This window comes from Poecilia reticulata, chromosome 5, assembly GCF_904066995.2.
Source record: "Poecilia reticulata chromosome 5, P_reticulata-male-v2, whole genome shotgun sequence".
Classification (NCBI taxonomy): domain Eukaryota; kingdom Metazoa; phylum Chordata; class Actinopteri; order Cyprinodontiformes; family Poeciliidae; genus Poecilia; species Poecilia reticulata.
In genome coordinates, this window is record NC_088834.1 from 24680240 (window position 1) to 24702488 (window position 22249).

Sequence of the window (22249 nt, forward strand, 5' to 3'; positions counted from 1 at the left end):
GCAAACGACCTGAAAGTGTCCCGCATGCGCAGTAGAGGGCGCAATAGCGTCAACGTTCTCAGTGTTCTACCAACCACCATAAAAAGATGAAGAAGCTTAGCTTACATATTTGAAGTTGTTGTCCAACTGGAGCAGCATATTAACAACTTAATCCTCATTATAGTCCGTCATAGTTGTTTTTCTTCCTACTTGTGCGTATTAGGATGCAGATTTTAAGTATCAGTGACGTTCAGTTAGGATGAATGCGGCTTGGACGTTAGGTCGCATTTGAATCGGATAGGTATCGGATATAGGTCACATTCGAAAAGAATCCAACCTGTGCAGTTCAGACTGTCATAAAGATATCAGATACAGGTTGCATTACGTCAAAAAAGGGTCACTTTATTCTGCTGTGTGAATAAAGTGCTAAGTTTATTTTATTCACACAGCAGAGATAATTTATTTGCTAAGTTGTTTTTTTTAACGTCTCACGCGTGACGTCATTACCGTTTCTACTTGTCAAAACAGCCCAGACGAGCAGCCCGGTAGCAGTCGCCTTTCTCTGCGTTTGATCGTGGCATTTGTTAATAGTAGAAAGTACCGGAATGGCGACTGCAGGGAAGGGCAACTGGTATTGGACTGTTCCATCATCCGCCACACTATTGTTACAAGGTTAGTGTGCATGAAGTCGGTGTAGCTTAGCCTAGCACCGAATGTCAGCCATCACGAGGAACGGCGGGCGGGACTTCCTTCAGAGGTCGCTCACCCTGTGGGCCGCAATATACTTTCATATCACGCTGGGGGCCACGCGACATCGTCTTGCGGGCCGCAATTGGCCCGCGGGCCGCGAGAATGAGACCTCTGAGATAAGGCAACGAACACCGCAGGCTGCACGGAAAAATAATAACATAATTTTTTTCACTCTGTGGTTTGTACTATAAAGTACCTATTTTTCATTTAACTGCACCAATTCTGATTATTTTTCTTCAAAATCGCTGGATTTTTACATTTTCTCATTCAAATATTCAGAAGCGAAACCGGTGGTGCAGCAGCGGTCTGCAGCAGTGTTTTAGGACACTCCCTTAATGTTCGTCGATTAACAGAAACGAAACCTAACTTAAACATAAAGCTTCGGAGATATCCGGCAGTTTTTTCTTGTAGAGTTGCTCTCTGGGGTTCGGACAAGAAACTCACAGCACAACTTTGTATCACTGTCTTTTGGGTTGCATTTAACTTATTGCACAGAAGGCAAATCAGAAACGATGGCTACATTGAACCAACAGTACGAGAAGAAGGTGCGACCCTATATCGACCTGATCGACTCCCTCCGCTCTCTGGGAGTGGAGAAGGACCTGAATCTGCCTGCCATAGCCGTGATAGGGGACCAGAGCTCTGGGAAGACCTCAGTGCTGGAGGCGCTGTCCGGAGTGGTTCTGCCAAGAGGAAGCGGTGGGTGATTAAAATTGATCAATGTCTTTGTCCGGAATCAAACTGTATTTTAGCGTAATGAAACAATGTGAAATTCCCTTATTGATTACTTCTAGCAAATACTTATGGGGTGCAGGGCCGTCCTTTGGAGGGGTGCGGGCTCAAAGTTAAAAAGGGGCACATTGAACAAGATCTTAAAACACTGTACAACAACATAGCAACAACCCATATTAATCAAGAATCTAATATTTAATCAGATCACACTATAACATTGTCATCATGTGGGACAATGCAAAGCAAATTTAGTCTATGTTTTCCCCGATATGTATGAAGTTGCTGTTTCTGCTTCTGACACTGGGCTGTGTTGATCTGAGACTGTAGTTTTAAAATAGACCATAGCAGACAAATAAGAACATTTGCTGCTATTTCTCTAAATAAACCTTAATAGTATCTGACTGTTTAACCTCCATAGCATCTTGGCTGCAGACTGTTTTGAATATTGAAAAAGCTCATAGGGGTTAACTGCACATAGTTTTTCAATGTTAGCACCTCTTAGAGGTCTAGATTCATAAGAATTTACGCATTTAATTTCTAAACTAAACACTTGTCATCCAAACTAAATATTTAGCCTGGGCCAAAATGTTTATAACTAAATATTAATATTTAGGTTGTCAGCAAAAAAGGTCTTTGTGATTTCTGTGTGCTTATGTTTATTGTCCATTTTGAAGAGCCCTTTGTACCAGAGATTTAACTTCTTAGCAGATGCATTTAGATGTTGCAATATTTCCACATAATGTTCTTTTCTCCAAATGCCGTCTATTTTATGAAGTCCACCAGTTCCTTCAGCAGCAAAACAGCCTCATAGTATCATACTATCAAACTCATACTTCACAGTTTAGAGGGTTGCTGGTGCCTATCTCCAGCTAGCGTACCAGGCGAGAGGCGGGGTCACCCTGGACAGGTCGCCAGTCTGTCGCAGGGCAACACATAGACACACAGGACAAACAACCATGCACACACACACTCACACCTAGGGACAATTTGGAGAGGTCAATTAACTTGGCAGTCATGTTTTTGGACTGTGGGAGGAAACCAGAGTACCCGGAAAGAGCCCACGCATGCACAGGGAGAACATGCAAACTCCATGCAGAAAGACCCAGGCCGGGAATCGAACCCAGAACCTTCTTGCTGCAAGGCAACAGCTCTACCAACTGCGCCTGTAATGATGGTCATTATGGCCAAATAGTTCCACTTTAGCATCATCAGAATTCAGGATATGTCTCCAAAAATAAAGATCTTTGTCCCTGTATGCATTTGCTAACTGCAATTTGACTTTTTAAATGTTTCTTTTATAGTAATGGCATCCTCCTCACTGAGTGGCCTTTCAGTTTATGCTAGCATAGGACACATTTCACTGTGGAAAATGACACTGTCTCACCTGCTTCAATCAGCATTTTCTCAAGATTTTTGGCTGTTGTTCTGAGGTCGATGGGTAAATTTTGGACCAACACACATTGGTCCCAGAGATGTGTCCCACACATCTCTGGGACACAGAACCTCTCTCCTTTCTGAGCAGTGTGATAGTTGGAGACTGAGATACGGCTTTGAGAAGTCTGATTTAAATTCACAAAGTGAGAAAAAAAAGTTGCTTTTTTTTCTGTGTATAAACTTCTAGTTTTAGCTGCAATATGATTTAAGCTATGTTAGCCAAGCAGTCACAAATCTCACTGGATGTGCCTCAACTTGTCTTGTCTTTGACTCATCTTTAATTCAGGCATAATCACAAGATGTCCTCTCGAGCTGAAGATGAAGAGAAGGAAAGAAGGCCAGGATTGGTATGGAAAGATTAGTTACCAAGAATTTGAGGAGGAGCTAAATGATCCTGCAATTGTGGAGAAAATAATCAGAGAAGGTACAACACATTTTTCATGCACTGGTAAAAGTATTAAAGTAATTTCTTTACATTGTATGCTTCACTCACCAGGACGACCACCTTTGTTTCCTCTCTCCAGCACAGGATGAAATGGCCGGAGTCGGCGTGGGGATTTGCGATGACCTCATCACTCTGGAAATTGCTTCCCCTGATGTACCGGACCTGACTCTCATCGACCTTCCTGGCATCGCCAGGGTGGCTGTAAAGGGACAACCAGAGAACATCACTGATCAGGTCAGCATTGTTACTTTCCTAGTAAGTTGTTTAAAATATGTTAGCGGAAAATTAAAGTGACTGAAAAGGCTTCAAATTCAGACATTTCGTGACGATCTTTCCCCAACCTAACAGTAGAGCTGCAGGTGGAGAGCAGCTTTCCGGCTAAGCTTGGGGTTTAGATCACCTTGACCTAGAGTGTTGCCATGTAGCACTTATTATACTGTAAATCTTGGGCAATATATGTGGGACATTTCAGATAAAGCGACTCATCGACAAGTTTATTAGAAAACAAGAAACCATCATTCTGGTGGTGGTTCCATCCAATGTGGACATCGCGACCACAGAGGCTTTAAAGATGGCTCAACAGGTTGATCCTGACGGAGAGAGAACTCTGGGTAAATAGAAATTATTGAGTAAAATGACCTCTTGGTTCTCAGTTAAGTAGTTAAACATGTATGAAATCTCTTGCTCTCAGGTATTTTGACCAAACCTGACTTGGTGGACAAAGGCACAGAAGAGACGGTGGTGGAAATAGTCAACAACAAACTCATCCAGCTGAAGAAAGGCTACATGATCGTCAAATGCAGAGGCCAGAAGGAGATCACAGAGAAGGTGTCTCTGACTGAAGCCATTGAGAGAGAGAAAGACTTCTTTAAAAATCACCCCTATTTCCAGTAAGTTCATTATTTTTGTGAGATTGAATAAACATTTTATATTGAATGCTTTGGATTTTATTTTATTATTTTTTTGCAGCACTTTGTATAACAAAGAACTTGCAACCATTCCCATTCTGGCAAAGAACCTTACTATTGAGCTGGTGCATCACATCGAGGTGAGGCATTACCTTCTTCTCAACTACTGAATGAATGTTATTCTTTAATAGTTGGAAGCTTGACTTGTGATTTTGGATTTACAGAAATCTCTCCCAGGACTGGAAGAGCAGATAGACGAAAAGCTGAAGCAGACTCAGATGGAGCTCGACCGGTACGGTGATAAACTCCCATCTGATTCTGCAGAGAGACTTGTCTTCCTGACTGAGGTGACCTCCCACACTATGACTAACACTTGTTTAATCATTATCCTTCCAACAAATAATAGAATAGAATAGAATCCTTATTGTCATACAGAGGGGAAGTTCAGATGTAACAGCAGCATCAAGATATGTAAGTGCTCACAAAAGTTTCAAATGTTTAAAAAAAAAAAGCAAGATAATTATCATTATTATTAATAATAATAATAATAATAATAATAATAATTAAAGCTGCAAGCAGCCTGGTGTGGTCCTGCTAACCGGAAGCACACTGCGAGGGATTGAAATTTGCCGTTGTGGCATGCCAAACAGCTTTAACCTCCAGCCAGTGTTTGGAGAATAATTCAGTATCATGCTGTTGTATGTGGTTAGGTTTAAATCTGTATGAATTATAAAAAATAAAGACAATCAACAGAAAACAGGTGGCTTCCTGTTCAAAAGGGGCAGGGCTAAGGTGATTAGATGAATGTGATGAGTACTGGTCTGTTATAACGCAAGGAAAGTGTGATGCAGGTGTGACTGTGCATGTGGAAGTTATACCACCTCAATGTTTTATGGTGAATAGCCATAAATTGAGGCTCGGCCACACCCACATTCTTTGATGCGGAAAAAAGATTTTGATAATTTTTGATATTCAATATCTCAAGACCAATGTTCCCTTTAAGCTGCGCGCTTGCGCAATCGCCCACTATTCGCACATTCTCAGCTCACAAGAAAATCTATGCAGTGCATAAAATAAAGTCCAGCGTAAATTAGACATTGAGCTCAGACATCAGTTTTGACTATGGACCAATAAAATTTTTTTCTTTACTATTTTGTGATCTAACTCAGTAAGTGAGAGATGTCCAGTCAATGATACGATACGGTTCACTTACGCTACGCAGCCACTCATAGCATACTATTGTGTGCACGTGCCTTGGCCATATGCGCTGAGGCACCGTGCAGGTTAGCTAGGTAAGAATAGCGCGGCGGAGTTAAGAGACGCGAAAGCCAACACCTTATCATGTCTAAGCGAATGAGCAGTGGGACATCCACTCACTAATCCAAAGTAAAAAAGAAATGCACTTCTTTTAAGATGGAAGGGCTGTCTGAGTTTGTGCAAATAGAAGAACAGTACAGTGAACAGTGGAGTGACTATGTCAAGGAGGCAACATCAACACATTCTCAGACATGGTGGCTGCAGGACTTAGATGAGAGGAGCTAAAGGAGATCTTACAGCTAGTGGATATTTGTGCTACATTTCAAACATCTGGTGCTGATTGTGAAAGGGGATTTAGTTTAATGAATCATATCAAAACAGCATCCAAAAATTGTCTTGAAGTGGCACATTTGGACCAGCTGATGCACATAAAGTCAAAGCAAGAAACAGACGGAGCCATCAGCCTGAACAAAGTGTACAACCATTGGAGAAGTGAGAAGGACAAACATGAACAAACTGTAATTAAATATTTTACAAGAATTTATACTATATCACAAACTACAGCACACATTTCATTATGCAAAATGTGAATATTTTAATGTGAACAGAAAATTATGTCTGAAAGGCGTAATGCCTCATTTCTCACCCTAGCTAAAGGAGGACTTTTACATAAAACATACTACGTATCTCATGAACAGCAATGGTTTTGGGGTTGTTGTTTTTTTTTTTTCATTTTAAGTGGGGCAAATCATTTATATTAAAAACACACTAATGGAAATTGCTGATGTAATCTGAATCTTTTAATAAGCTATGCAACTATGATCTTAGATTTACAACAGGTGTAGTGCTGGTGTGTGGCCACTGCATGCACATCTGATGTTGCTCACAGTGGTCCTCGGTGAACCAGACACATAAAAAATTACAGGGAACATTGCACAAGACTGTTCTGAATGATTCAGGAGATGCACATTGTTCCAGGGCCGGCGCAAGGCATAAGAAAACTAAGCAGCCGTTTAGGGCTCCAAGGCCACTAAGGGGCTCCCTGAGTGGAGTAGAGTTTTTTTGTAAAGTTTTCTACATCTTAATAATAATAACAAAAACACACAATTTCATTATGAATTGATTTGCTTTTACAAATATAGATATTTGATAATGTAATCATTATTTTATGGAAATAAAGAAAGAAAAAATAATTGCTCTTGGGCGCCCCTTGTGGCCGTGGTAGGTCACCCACTCTTCACCGGTAACATGAGCTGCCAGTGTAATGTGCAGAGCATCCAAACGTCCAAAGCTCTGGTCAGAAGTTAAGTAAGCAAAACAATGACTCAAAAAATTACTTTGCCTTCAGGGAGAGAGAAAAGAAAGAGGAAGGATAGAAAAAAAGACGATATAAATGTTTGTTTTAATGTGTCTTGGTAATGTTTATCAAAAAGATTTGTGAAGCTGCTAATAGAAAATTAGCTTGATAGCGAACTGGAACGGTCCAGTTCAACAGCCAAACATTTAAGCTAGGGTCTTTGTGTTTGTATGAAACTGAGTTTTAACTTTAAATAAGTTGATTCTCTGCATATTTCTGAGTTTTTTTGGCTTCAAAACGGCGTGTTTGATAACATTTGATAATAATTAAAACTTCTCAATGTTTGACATTGTCTAGAAAAATGTTTTTACATCAGGCTACACAGATGCTACATTAATATATCAATGAGCTACTTTAAGCTGCAGTTGGCAATATATTGTTTGCTGCTGATCATTTATGTGGTTAAAACAAACGTTATTTTTACACTAACTTCTAAGGTATGTGAAACTTCTTTTAAAATCATTTGAAGGCTCACAATCAACCTGGTACTGGTCCACATTTTCAGGGTAGAAAGACTCACCTGGTATAAATACAATTTTTAGCTATTGGCGTTACACTTACGAGAAATTAATTTAATCAAAAAAGCCTGACAAGCTGATTTTGATTTTGGCCGATACCAATTTTTTTTTTGTCTGAAATGTCACTAAATATAGCAAGAGAGTCACTGAGTTGCAACAGTGGGGTGAATATTGCTAACTGTAAACATACAGACCTGACCTGGTGGGCTGGTCTGTCAGTCACACCTCTCACTGCAGAGCAGAAGAGGACAGAGACTGATTTTTAAACCTTTGCAGATGAAGATAAGGATCAGGGGATAAGATCGGCTTCACATCTAAGTATCCAAAATTAAGGAAATCGGCGCTCAGAAATGGACTGGGCGATAAATCGGTTGGCCAATAAATGTAGATATCAAAACCAAATTTCGCTTAGGGCCCCAAGGAGGCTTGGGCCAGCCTTGCATTGTTCAGATATAATGTGTGTAAGAAAAGGCAATCCGTGAACATTGGGTATTGAAAAGGAGCCAATGTTCGGTAATTGTTGAACAATCACTGATGATTTGGTGTCTCAGTGAGTTGCTGTGTATGAGATATTACAGTCTTGTGTTTCATGGTGAGATGTCAAACTTCAGTGTCAGGCCATGACCCTTCACCGTGCTCATAAACGCACATTTTTGATCATATTTATTCCCCCATGTCTTATGAGTAAACTGACCCAAGTTTAAAACCGATTGATCAAAATCTCGAGGGGGAGTTTGATGTCCTGCCATTCCTGTTTGGTGTATGGGTGCCAGAGGGTTTCTTTAGGTATTGGGTAGTTATACAAATGTACCAGTTTTCATGCTTCTATGATAAAGTAAGGTCAATGTGGAGAATTTTTCTGAAAATTAACGGGGGACGCAGTTGAGCCGTGTCAGTTGTAATTTTTGTGACACCCTTACAGTACATAATTTTTATGCAGGCTTGATGGGGCTGGCAAGTTTCGTGAGTTTTCATAGGCTTTTAGGCTTCTAAAAAGCCAAATCATTTGACGGAAACAATAAAAAAAATAAAAAAATAAACGGTTTGATTGCAATAGGTCTTGGCAATACTTAGCTGCTAGGATCTAATAATATACTGTGCAAGATTTAAATATAAAAAAAATACTGTATAGTTAACAATACCTGTAAATATCTGTAACACATGTATGCTACAGAAAGTCACAGCGTTCATCCAGGATGTCATCAGTCTGACTACAGGAGATCTGGAGCTGAAGACTGGTGAGAAACTCAATGTCTTCCCTGTGTTTAGAAGAGAGTTTGGGAAATGGAAGGCCCACTTGGACAACTCTGAAAAAAACTGTGAGGATTTTTTTTCTCTATGCAGGCATCCAGCTGTACATCAATGTACAAGTGACATGTTCTTTGTAATTCAGTTAACAGAAAGCTTGAAAGAAAGGTGAAGGAATATGAGGAGAAGTACCGTGGAAGAAAACTACCAGACTTCAACGATGACTTTGAGGTGATGGTGAAGGAGCAGATCAGACAGCTGGAAGAACCAGCCATCTGGAAGCTTAAGGATGTCAAAGGTGATTGAAGGCATTTCTTTTGGCACAAATGTCAATGTATTTTAATGGTATTTTATGTAATAAATCAACACAGAGTAAGTAGTGCATAAAGGTGAAGTGGAAGAAAAATTATGAATATTTAATATACATATATCTGAGCACTTTTTCTCTGATACTCCTAAACAAAATGCAGTGTAATCAATTTAATTCATAAATGACCTAATAGGTATAGTCTGCCTGTGTGTAATTTCACCTTAACTTAAAAGCAGCTGTTCTGTGAAGGTCTCAGAAATTTGCTAAAGAACAGAACACCAAAGCTGACAGACAGCCTTTATTAAGGTGTGTCAAGAAGAAAGCCATTGCTGAACACAACAATCTAGGGTTTTCTGAAACCACAATACAAACAGTGGACTATCCACCTTATCAGCAATAGACCTGATTACAATGCTGAGGCTATATGCATTGACGTTGTATAGACTTGAATCATTGTAAAATATGGTATATTTTACAATGTTATAAATATGATATATTTACACTGTTTATTTCATGTTTTATAAGATAACAGCCGTTCACCTGGGCTTTGTAAGGTGTGTTAAAGGACAAACACTGTGAAATTCTCAGTACCAATGTGGTTGTGAATTTTTAACTGTCCTGCTGATTGTCTGCTGCTTCCTCTCCAATAATAAACACAACCCAAGCTTTACAATACACTCAGCAACAAGACAACCAATAAGAGAGTTATATAAGTTCGGGAGTTAAATGTTCATCTCATTCCATATGTCCATCTGCAGCATGTTTTTCCCATGCTCTTCACAGAGAAGCAGTGACACGTGTGACATCAATAACAATAACTTAGGCTGTCTTAAAGAGACACTGCACAATTACTGCTCTTACAGTATGTAATATACTATTGCTATAAATTAATTTGTATATGCATTTTATTTTATTTATTTACTTTCTTTTGGTATACTAGCTGTTTAGGTGTGGGGGAAACATTTAATATATGTGCATGGGTGTTTCTGTGTTAAAATGTTTTGTTTTAGATTTTGGATTTACTTATTACAATTTGTATTATTGGTGTGCATTTTATGTTTTGTAAGGACCCACTTGAAAATGAGATGTTACTTTTCAAGGGTTTAACCTCAAAATATATAAAGGAAAATCTGAAAGTCATGCAAAAATGCCATAAAGTATAGAACAAAACTTAGACAACTAAACTGGATTCAATATGAATCAATGTCCTTTTTTCAGTTGTGCTATTGCAGTAGTAACTTGGGAGTGTGATAAAATGACAACATGTTTGTTTAATTCTTTTTAATTACTACAACTGAGAGAATAGTGGTAAACGTTACTATATTTACATATTTGTGCTGTACTTCTGGAATTTTCATCTACAGCATTACTAAATATTCAGGTTGTAGATTAGGCTGTGCAGACAAAGATTTTCTGGATAACTACCAAGATAAAGTTTGTTTTCACAAAAGAAAACTTGGTTATGTAAGAAAAAGAAAACTCAGAACTGCTGCATAAGAGATTTTGGGTCTGAGTCTAACTTATTCTGCTATCTTGCTTGTCTGTCTTGACTAAAATAGGTCAACATATAGACTTCTAATAAATCATGTAAGAAGAAACTTTTCACTTTTAGAAAAATTTCAGACCAGTTCTACCTTATCATTTCACCTTCTTCAGAATAACGTCTGCTCATGTTGAATGTAAAGGTACAAAATCTTAGATGTTTTTTATTTAGCAACATATTTTCATTGCAGTATTTTTTTCTTTATTTGTTGTTTTAAGTTTCTAACACAACCAGAGATTAACAAAATTGCTTTTCACCCTTGTTTATCTGTTTCTTCAAGATGCTATCAACAAAACCTTCTTTCAGCTGGCCCACGACAGCTTCTCAAGATTCTCCAATCTTCTGAGCACAACCACGGTAGTCGTTTAGTTAAGCTAAAGAAAAATTTAATTACATTTCCACTCTCTAACAATGAATCCTTTTACTAATTTGGTGAAATTTAAAAGCAAATGTTAATTTTCTAGTGTTGTGGAAATTTTCTTAAACAAAGAGTGAGGGAAAACTGTTTCAAAACCCAAAGAACCAGAGAAAGAATATATTCTTAATCGGCATTTATTTGAAGGCTCTACAGAGTTCAAAGTCTCTTCTCACTGATTGCAGTTAGGAGAAAGAGCCTCGAGCAGAACACAGCTTACAGTTTTATAGGGAAGATTTTATTCCCATAGCTTGATAATCTACTTGATTACAGAACAGATAGCAAGCACACTAAGGTCATGAGAGAATAGAAACAATTCATTGACTTCATTGTCATTCTAAGGCCAGAGAAACTGCTTCAGAAGTCTTTTTCATGAGCTCATGCATCACACAAGAATCATAATACTGTTATGCATTGATTCAATTAATAATCATAGTAACCTTAAAATTTTCCACTACACTAGCTAAAGATACAGAACATTATGGAGAAAAATAAATCTTCTGCTGAACTGATGCTGAGGACCCAGTTCAAGATGGAAGTCATGGTTTACTCCCAGGATAAGACCTACAGCAACAGTCTGAGTGAGAGCAAGAAGGAGGAAGAGGGGAACGACAAAGACTCCCTTTCAGGAAAGAGCATCACACACTCCAGGGATAACCATGCAAGACTTCAAGAGCTGATGGAGCATTTTAAATCATGCTACAAAGTAAGATTTTGTTTAGTGCACACGAACACTTTAGAAGATATTTCATTTCATTTCATTGTTTTGGCCAGCAAAACAATCTGGGCTGTTGGGGGGGGGGTGTGTGGAGTTGTGGATGGCGGAAGGTTTTGGGATGGTTGGGTTTTGGGCTGTACCCTCTCCTGAATCATCCTGGGCCCTCTGCAAGATCTACAGTCTACTTACTCTGTAACACTCCCCTCAGCTAGCTGGTGCCTCTGGTGCATTAGTGGCTCTTGGCATTTGGGCCTGGGTGCTGCTTGGGTATGTGCCGGAGTTCTGTTTATCTGTGCTACCCATAAATCCGTCCTACCTTGTGGTAATGCGCAAGGTAGGAGCCATTACCTACCTTGCGCAGTTATCTGCAGTTAAAATACAACTAGCAAGAAAACATGTCACACACTGCTTATTCAGCAGATTTCTTATAAATACGTCCTACATGTGGAAGTTTCGTTTTATGCGATATTTCATCGCAGATTACGGTAAGTTTTATTTAATTTATTTTAGACCTGGCTTCCATTAAGCTGCTGTATTACTTCATGTTTTAGTTTACATGACAGGCAGCTTGTAAATATATTTATAAGCTTTAGTTTGCCGTCTGTAATGTTGTTAAACAAGTTATTGTTTTGCGGTTAATCAGGACAAAATCCGTTATTTTGTGGGCTTTAGTTTAATAACTCTTTATTTTGCTGGTTTAAATGGAAAATATAGATACTATACAGAAAATACTTATCTTTACAATTTCCATTACTCTTTATTGATGATGTCCCCATTTACGTGGCCGATTCTGCCAAAGGATATATTACTTCAAGTAAATTGTCCACTTCAATCTTGCAGAAAAACAGCTAAACATTCTCTTGTTGAGATAGTTCAGTGACTGCAATCACCACAAAAATGAAAAAATTATTGACTTTCAATGCTTAAACTGTAATTAATATTTTAAAATGCTGAATTAGACTTAAATAAACCCATCATGCTCGCAGTAAATTACCTGCAGTTAAAATACAAAAAGCAAGAAAACATGTTTAATTACCTTAAACTGGCAATGTAAAATATCACTGTTAATAACAGTGACAAAACAGTCAGCTAATGTTTCACAATGGCAAGAAAATATTAGATTTTTATCAACTTACCAGAGAAAACTCTTCTGAAACACAGAATGAACTATGTTCAATGCTGGAACTGGTGCTATTTGTAACTATTTGCAGCAGCATGACTCGCATAACTTCTGCATTTGGTGCACCAAAGGCGAGTAAAACTCAGAGATGATACTCAGATAAAATTTTTTTTAGTGATATAGTTAAATTGTGTGTGTGTGTGTGTGTGTGTGTGCGTGCATGATTGATTGTCCTGTCTGTCTCTGTGTTGCCCAGCGATGGACTGGTGATGTGTCCAGGGTGTACCCCGCCTCTTGCTTTTTGACTGCTGGAAATAGGCACCAGCACTCCTTGTGACTCTTCTAGGGATTAGCATGTTATAAAATGGATGGATGGATTTAGTTAAAGGTAAAGCTGATGTAATTCTTTTCCTCAGCTTTACCTAGGGTTGCCACCTTTCAGAAATCAAAATAAGGGACGCCCACAACAGCGTGTCACCCTACTTTCATGGGGTGGGATGGCCACTACAGCGATAGACAATATTTATGACAGTTATTTGATTTTAAAAAGTGATCCAGAGGGGGTGCTGTGATGGCGCAGGCCAAAGCACAACCCACATGTAGAGGCCTTAGTCATCGTGGCGGTGGTCGCAGGCCGCATGTCTTCCCCTTCTCTCATTACCCACTTTCCTGTCAAACTACTTCAAAATAAAGGCAACTATAGCCAACAAAACCTTTAAAACAAATGATCCAGAGAGCAATCATTCATACATAGAGTACTTTAAAATTGTACTCCAATCAAAGTATCACACCTTAAACATGTTTAATTAAGCAAGTGTAAAATGTATTTGGTAAACTGCTCAAGTACTGATCATAATACCTAATTTAATAATCACAATGTGTCCTCAAACAGGGCTCCAAAAGTATAAAAGTTATGTGAGAATTTTGGTACTGTAAAGAGTATTACTAAAATATTTATAGAAGTGAGGAGTTAGGTTTGGAGGCTGGTTCTAGATCAAATTTACCACAAGGGCCAGGGTAGTCAGTCCATGGCAACACTTAAAAAAGAATGAAACAAAAAAACAGCAGTATTTCATCATTTGATATATCAAGTGAGCCAAAGAGCCACTTGTGTCTCCAGAGATTCAGGTTGCAGATCCCTGATCTAGCAGATGGAAAGTATGATCCTGTCTCAATACAGCAGCTAAAGGTGCAGCACTATAATTTTTAATCCATTTTTAAAATAAAATTGTGTAGGTAAAAAAAAATCCACCTCTGAATGTTAACAAAATACATTTATTTAGCATAATTTCTTCTGTACCCGTGCTGGCCCCCCTCTAGAACCGCCCCTGGGCAGCAGATCTGTGTCTGACATTAATACATTAAATGACCACTGAACACTAAATTAATATGTCAACATTTCTTAATAAAACAAAGAGAAAGCCCTAACAAATATTTTTAAAGTAGGAAATATTTATGTATTTACTGTTAATCTCTTAATATGATTTGTTCTTTAAATGGCCATTTGTATTATTTTGGCTGATATGACTATACATCCATCCATCCATTTTCTTTCACCCTTGTCCCTTAGTGGGGTCAGGAGGGTTGCTGGTGCCCATCTCCAGCTAACGTTCCGGGCGAGAGGCGGGGTCACCCTGGACAGGTCGCCAGTCTGTCGCAGGGCAACACAGAGACACACAGGACACACAACCATGCACACACACACTCACACCTAGGGGCAATTTGGAAAGGCCAATTAACCTGACAGTCATGTTTTTGGACTGTGGGAGGAAACCAGAGTACCTGGAGAAAACCCACACATGCACAGAGAGAACATGCAAGCTCCATGCAGAAAGACTGGGGCTGGGAATCGAACCCAGAACCTTCGTGCTGCAAGGCAACAGCTCTACCAACTGCGCCACTGTGCAGCCTACGACTATACATTAAATAAGCAAATAATTGATTATGTAATAATCAAACCACAACAGTCTACTAAAACCACAATAAGAAACTTAATCAATCATAGCAAGATGTCCTATACCATATCAGTCTCAGGAGATGATTGAGGGATGAAGAGATGCTGATGTCTGATTCTTTGGGTTTTAACCGGGTCTGCAGTTCCTCTCCTGATCCATTCTGTCTTATATCATACAGCAGCACACAGTGCCACGATGGACACATTTGTTTTAATTGCCTGTATTCATCTTCACTAACATGTTCAGCCAGGGATTTGAGTCTTCCCTCTCACGTCTGTATCTTTACGAGAGGTTTTGGTTCTAAGGATGGTGGAGAATCGGGTTGAGGATGTTTTCAAAAGACACGGTCGATAGCAGCTATGTAGAGTCCGTCTCTAGACAACTGCAAAAGCGTTGGTCCGTTGTGTTTTGGAGGTCCTTTAGCTCACACCACGACAATTTAGCTGACCTTAATATATCCTGTGTTTTATTTTGGTCATTATTGTTACAATTAGTCTTGATATATGTGTGATAGGAGTGTCTATCGGACATTTATAGAAATACGGAACAAATCGCGTCCCGTATCGGTTCAATACAGGACACAACATTTAACAGCCAAATACTGTATTTTAAGGGACAAGTGGCAACCCTAGTTTTACCACAAGCATGTACAGAAGGAGCTGGACTGGACAATAAGGAACGAAAGTGTTTTGCTCTCTCTGGGGCGATGGCCTCGGCAACTTGAACAGGAATTTGATTTATATGGTGGTCTGTGCCCACTTTCGAGATGGCACTCTACTCAATGCAAACACAACCAGGGCCGGAGTACTATAGAGTGCTTCTTTCTCCCCTCCGTCTATCTCCTTCTTTCCCTTTAGAAATGCTCTCCAGCTGTCTCCCCTTTTTCTCCTTTCTTTTTCATCTTTGTGTTCATTACATTTTAGATAAACCCAAAGCAATTTCTACTTAAGTTTGATATAGCATTATAGTGAAAGTGAAAGCACAACAATTCTGACTGCCACGCTGATGGACAGGACATGTTAATAAATAAATACGTACCAATGACTGCCCTCTTTATGAAGTCATAACGAATAAATACAATCAGTTAGTCAACAATGAGTCAGTGTTTTTCTGTCAAAAATTATATTATTTTGCAAGTTCAGAAGGTTTTTGAAATCATCCATAAATAGCTCTATGACTAAATGCCAAACTGAACCAGCGGTCCACCAATTGCTGGGCAAACTTCTACCGCTGTAGAAGTAAATCAAGATTAGCCCATCTCTTTCTTTAAACTCTTGAGAGCTTCAATAAAAATTATCATACTATTCTAAATGTCAGAGGTTTTGGTTGTTTGTGTTGCTTTGAGGTTTGTTTATTCTGTGTTCTTTAGTCGCTTTATTTGATTAGATCAGTTTTGTTTCTGTTTTACTTTCAGTTCTTTCTTAGTGATTCTAGTTTATTATGTTTATTTCTTGTGTCTAGTTATTCTTTGTTTTTCTAGTTTAATTATGTTTCTTAGTTCTAGTTATTTAATGTTATATGAATTTTCCTAGTTCCTAGTTTCCTCGTCCCTTGCCCCCTGTGCCATTCTCTCTCTATTGCTCTCTCTTTTTTGTAAATAATTACACTTTTAATGTAACGTTGGCAATTTTAATTAACTTTTAATGTAACCTTTATTGCAACTTTGCATTAAAATTGTCATTATTTACTGAATGACACTGCATAACAACAGTCATAGGCATTCATAAAGACTCCATGTTAATAACAGGTGTTATGTCATGTTTATGACAGTGTCATGTCAGGCTTATGCACACTCCTTCAGATAAAGTGTTACCACCCATTTTTCATGGCAGATTGCGGGAATGCGTCTGGCTGACCAGATCCCCATGGTGATCCACTATGAGATGCTACAACAGTCTGCTATGCAGCTGCAGAAGGAAATGCTGCAAATACTTGAGAAGAAAAAAGTGGACTCCCTACTGATGGAGAAGAATGGCATCAGCAACAAGAGGGATGCGCTGCAGAAGCACATGAAGTGCCTCATGCAGGTCCATATCTACCTGATGGAAATCTAGAATCACGGAGCCTTCCATCTTTAGCTGTATCTTAAAATTCTTCCATAAACTTGACATGTTTCTTTTCTGCGCTGCAGTGCATAATATCCATTGAATGACTTAAACTTATAAGTTTAAGTGCAAAATAACTAAGAATGCATTGCAACTATTGTCATAGACAAAACATCATAAACTATGTTTTTTCTTTAGAATAAATTTGCTTTTGCAGAATAATGCAGTCTGATTCTTATATTAATTTATTACAGGTAGGAGTACATTTCAATAAAGATTTTAACAAATCCTTTATACGTCCTTTGGTTTTATTGTAGATGTTAAATATTTTCTAACAATCTGTATTTATTGTAAATTTAAGGGAACGTAAATGTCTAGGCCAGTGTTTCTCAACCTTTTTTGGCCCAGCTCCCCCCTAGCCTTTATCCAGGTCCCTCACCGACCCCCAACAAAGAATTTGTAGGCTACTTTGCACTGACTATTATTTTATCATTAATATTACTATCACTATTGTAGATGTTTTGATTTTTATGCTTGTTTCTGTATTTATCATCAAAAATAATTTCCCAGAGTACAAAAAAGTCATGGGAATAGAAATTATTTTCAGAGGGATCTACAAAAAATGCAATGAACATTCAAGTTAAAATTGGTAGGCCTAACAGCAGCCAATCAGAGTGGAAAAAAATTCTTATTTTGTGCCATTTTCTAGTTGTTAAATCTTGCACAAAATGACCAGATAAAAGATGTTCAACATGCCAGTTTAAACTTTGAACTATTTGCAAAAAGACTGAGCTCTGCAGCATTAAAACATGGATAGAACTGTAACTACATTAATCATAACTCTTCTCTTCAGTGTTTCTGTGAGTTTCTGGTGGTGCAGCTCTGTGCTGCCTTCAGGAGAATGGGACATCAGAGTATCATCCATAAAATTTCACCCACATGGCATTTATTGTTCAAACCAGAGCTTTCAGTGGAAAAACAAAAGTTCCAGGTCCTTTAAATGCCATACAAATATGAGACAGAAACATGGATTATATCTTTATATAAACCTGTCTATTCATTTATAGATTAATAGTTTTACTGGACAGAAATTACAAAGAACAAATCTGGTTCTTAATCAAATTCTAATGAGTCAAATTGAAAGTGTCATGGAGTCATCAGCCTCATGACATTAACACTGACATGAAAATAATGAAATAAATATATAAAATCTAGTTAAAAACATAAATAAGTGATAAATTATTTACCGTTATGGGTATCGTGACTTTAGTAATTACATAAGAGCAATTTTCTGTTGTCTTTCCATGGAAGCGGGCAGACTTCAAACGGAAATAAAACACTTTTTAATATAAGTTGCTCCTTTGACATGATCACAGAACTGCTAAAACATGTCAGTCAAGACCGTGCAGAGACCACTAAAGGGGCAGGTGCTCAATCTAACTAGATCTAACTGCATTCTATGACAGAATATTAACAAAGCCACTCAGCTTTCAGAGTTTAATAAACAATGATAAATTACAAAATTGAGATATACAATCAAAGCTAAGGAAAATCTCGATATAGAGCATACAACTATGCATATTTAAGATATTTTAATAGTAATTTCTGCAGGTCTATTTTGTTATAGGAAAGTATTTCAATATTCAAACCCGCAATTTAGCAAGATATGTAAATCAGAGCTGGACCACCAGACATATTTTATCTTTACAGAATTACACTATTAAAAATATAAACAAAGGCACAATGCAACCTTTTAGTAGTCTGTAATCTATAAAAAAAAAAAGAGCTGCTTGTTTGCTGCAGTGGAGATGAAGATGGTCCATTCAGGAAAGCAGAGCTGCATCAAACTTTAACGTGAAACTGCAGAAAAACTAAACAAAAAAAGCAAAAATTGAATTGTTAATGCATGTCACCATGAGAAAAACCTACTGAGTTTTGCTTAAAAAAACTTTTTTTAAAATTAAAATCCCACATTTTTGTCTCATGAAGTGAAAAAATTATTTGCAAAACAAACTAATTTGTGCATGTCAGAAATTTTTTCTTTCTATTCTAAATTTTTGTTTGTGACTTTAATTTTTGTTTGTGGATGGATATATGTCCGGTCTTCTAATTTCCTTTGCTGATATAGTGGGCAGGGCCTAAAATCGCAACAAAAGATTTCTAATGTGTGCAAATAAAAGTTTGGCAAATAACTTTTTAAGTTCACGAGACAAAAATTTGTTATTTAATTTTTTAAAAAGTTAACAAAACTTTTTTTTAATAAAAGAAATCATTACAATTCCAAAAGTTTTGATTACAATCTTATTTTACTTAAATGAAGTTAGTTTTCTTTTTATTGAATAATTAGGAAACAAATTTTTACTGCATACTCTGTGAACCAGACCCTAAACTTTCTTAAAGTCTGGATTGAGTTTTTTCCCCTTCATTAATGATAAACTTTTATTACATTCATTATACCTATCATGGTAATTCAGGGTGAGTCATTTTTAATTCTAAATGAATATCCTTGTTGGACTTTTATTTAAGTGCTATTCTCCTTCAAGATTCATTTACCTAACGCCAGAATAAATGAAATGTCCATTATGCAGCAAAGGAAATTAGAAGACCGGACATATATCCATTAGGAGATGATCGGTTTTGGATGGGCGATGTGCCGTTATTGCACAAGGGATACTGAAGAATGACTGATATCATTAACGATACAGGGGAGAAGCTTTTTAGTTATCTAGTTTTGCTAGCAAAGTCGTTAGCTATCAGCTAGCTAATAGCACAACAACAACAGCCTAATGTCTGTATGATAAAAATACTGAATCAATAGTTAAGAACAGTTTTTCCTCACCTGGTTGTCTCCTCCCGCTCAGTAGTTCTTCAGAGAAAGGCAGACGCAGAGGCCTGTCAGTGTCTGTTGTATTTCATTACCTCTCTGCTTAAACCGCGACTCCGAGCTGAAGCAGAAATGATACGTTTTCCGTCATCTGACAAGTAGCAAGTCTACTCCACTTTATTCACCAAAAACTGTTCTGTAATCTGGAACATTCGCTACGTTGAGCTCCGCAGTTAGCCGCCTTATTGCACTGCGCGAGAGGGAACTGCGTCATGCGTCACGGGCAAAAGGTCAAAGGTAACAAGGTGACCGGCTTTATTATGTTGTACAAAAAAACCCCAACAAAAAAAAAAAAAAATTTTAGTACATGTTATTATGTGTCACAAGAGGGCTTAGGAAATAATAATACACACACAAAATAAATAAATAAATAAATTTGACCAAAAGGGCACTTAGGGCAAGGAGCAAAAGGGGCAGGTGCTCAAGCACCCCTAGGCCCCCCCCCCCCCCCCTCCTCCCCCTGCACGTGCCTGATGTCAGTGATTCTTGAGAATGGGGACAAAATGGGTTTTAATTTTCCCTTTTTTTTCTCAACCTTATGTATGCAAATATGACAAATGGAGTCTTGGCAAAAGTTCAGTCTGGAAGACTCTAGTCGCACCTGCCTCATCAATCAGCGCCTCCCTCTCTGCAATCTGGACCTATCAGCGCCTGTCCAAGCCTCTCTCCAGCCAATCATCGTTTGGGCTCCAGTTCAAAAGGACCTTCACCCATGGCCTCCGCTGCTCACCAGCTGCAATCAATCCGTTCAGCCGCTCACCACAGCTTCTCAGCCAGCAATCTCAAAAGATCCTTTTCTTCGTGATTCCCCATTTTTTCACCCGTGATCCTGCTGTCATAAGGGTAACCCAGTGTTTCTCAACCTTTTTTGGCCCAGCGCCACCCTAGCCCATATCCAGATACCTCACCGCCCCCCACCAAAGAATTTGCAGGCTACAGTCAAAAAAATATTCTTATTTTGTGCCATTTTCTAGTTGTTAAATATTCCACAAAATGACCAGATAAAAGTTGTTCAACATGCCAGTTTAAACTTTGAACTATTTGCAAAAAGACTGAGCTCTGCAACATTAAAACATGGATAGAACTGTAAATACATTAATCATAGCTCTTCTTCTCTTCAGTGTTTCTTTCAGTTTCTGGTGGTGCAGCTCTGTGCTGCCTTCAGTAAAATGGGACATCGGAGAATCATCCATAAAACTTCACCATATGGCATTTATTGTGCAAACCAGAGCTTTCAGTGGAAAAACTAAAGTTCCAGATCCTTTTAATGTCATACAAATATGGGACAGAAACATGGATTATATCTTTATATAGACCTGACTATTCATTTATAGATTAATAGTTTTACTGGACAGAAATTACAAAGAACAAATCTGGTTCTTAATCAAATCCTAATGAGTCAAATTGAAAGTGTCATGGAGTCATCAGCCTCATGACATTAACACTGACATGAAAAATAATATTGAATAAATAAATATATCAAATCTAATTAAAAACATAAATAAGTGATCAGTTCTTTACTGTTATGGTCTGTAAGATATATTTATTCTCAGTACTAGATGTGGTCTCAACAAACCCATGACACTTCAACAATATTATTTTACCTTTTATCTGGAAATAGTGTCTGTTTATTCTTGAAATACAGTCCTCTGTATTAATTATTGCTCGAAAGGTCTTGCCATACCAGTTTATTCCTCTGTATTTACAGAAGAATAAACTATGAATAACCTAAGAATAAATTTCTTAGTTTATTCTTGCATTTTGTTCTTCATTCATTTCCATTTAGATTAGTATTATCCTCTCTTGGTTTATTGCTATGACCACTTTAGTTTCTGTCCTGTGGCTAGATTTATCATTTATCCATTATATAAGACGAATAATTTTCACTCATCACCTGCTGCGCCGCCTAATCAACACATGATGTGTTTCACATCATGTGTTGATTTTTTCACTGTTTAGCGTCGGATTCTTTGTTTTTATGCCATAATTCACATCTAGTTCGTCGCTCCGTTTTATGTCCCGCTTCTCCTGTTTCAGAGTTTTGCGCAATGTGAACGTCTTTTGTTTAACCCCCTAAGGTGCAGGGCGGTCGGGAAGCGTATCGATGGGGAAAAGGCAGACTGACATAAACCTTTTAAAACAACGGAAACAATTTCTGCATTCTGATTATTGAAATTTAAAAGTGCTGTGTTGTTCCATCATCCCCGTTTCATACCGGACCACTTACAGCGCCGTGTTAACGCCATAAAATTAACACTCTCTGTGGTATCACCCATGGAGGGATTTCTTTATTTCTTTATTTAAATGGGTTCATTTTTCAGAGGGATACACAGTGAGGGTATCGTGATTTTAGCTACCAGTAGCAAGAGAACGGAGCTGCGCCAAGAAGCTAACAGAAGCTAAAAAACACTGAATAGAAGAAGAAGAGCTGCCATCGATACAGTTGCAGCCAAGCATGATTTAATGTTACACAATACAGTTTTACCAAGTTGCTCAAAGTCTAAACTGGTATTGTTGTGCAAAGGTGTAAATTCTGTTTATTCTCTTTGTCTTTCTGTTTATTCACTGTCACATCCTGTTTTTATTTTAATTATGTAAAGCACTTTGAAATGCCTTGCTGCTGAAATGTGC

The 22249-nt window shown here is 38.0% G+C and overlaps 1 protein-coding gene across 2 annotated transcripts; it reads left to right on the top strand.

Moving 5' to 3' along the window:
* Positions 1 to 548: 548 nt before the first annotated feature.
* On the top strand, positions 549 to 16990 carry LOC103465031 (interferon-induced GTP-binding protein Mx-like). Of its 2 annotated transcripts, none has more exons than XM_081607358.1 (12): positions 549 to 1428; positions 3182 to 3319; positions 3420 to 3574; positions 3813 to 3951; positions 4032 to 4230; positions 4310 to 4388; positions 4473 to 4595; positions 8555 to 8618; positions 8774 to 8926; positions 10762 to 10838; positions 11360 to 11602; positions 16522 to 16990. In XM_081607358.1, exons 1-12 carry the CDS (start codon positions 1242 to 1244, stop codon positions 16741 to 16743), a joined length of 1779 nt encoding a protein of 592 aa, XP_081463484.1. In that variant the 5' UTR covers positions 549 to 1241; the 3' UTR covers positions 16744 to 16990. The 2 variants fall into 2 exon arrangements, with proteins under 2 accessions (XP_081463484.1, XP_008407752.1); XM_008409530.3 differs by having other exon boundaries at positions 550 to 1428; positions 8555 to 8699.
* The last annotated feature ends 5259 nt before the right edge of the window (positions 16991 to 22249 follow it).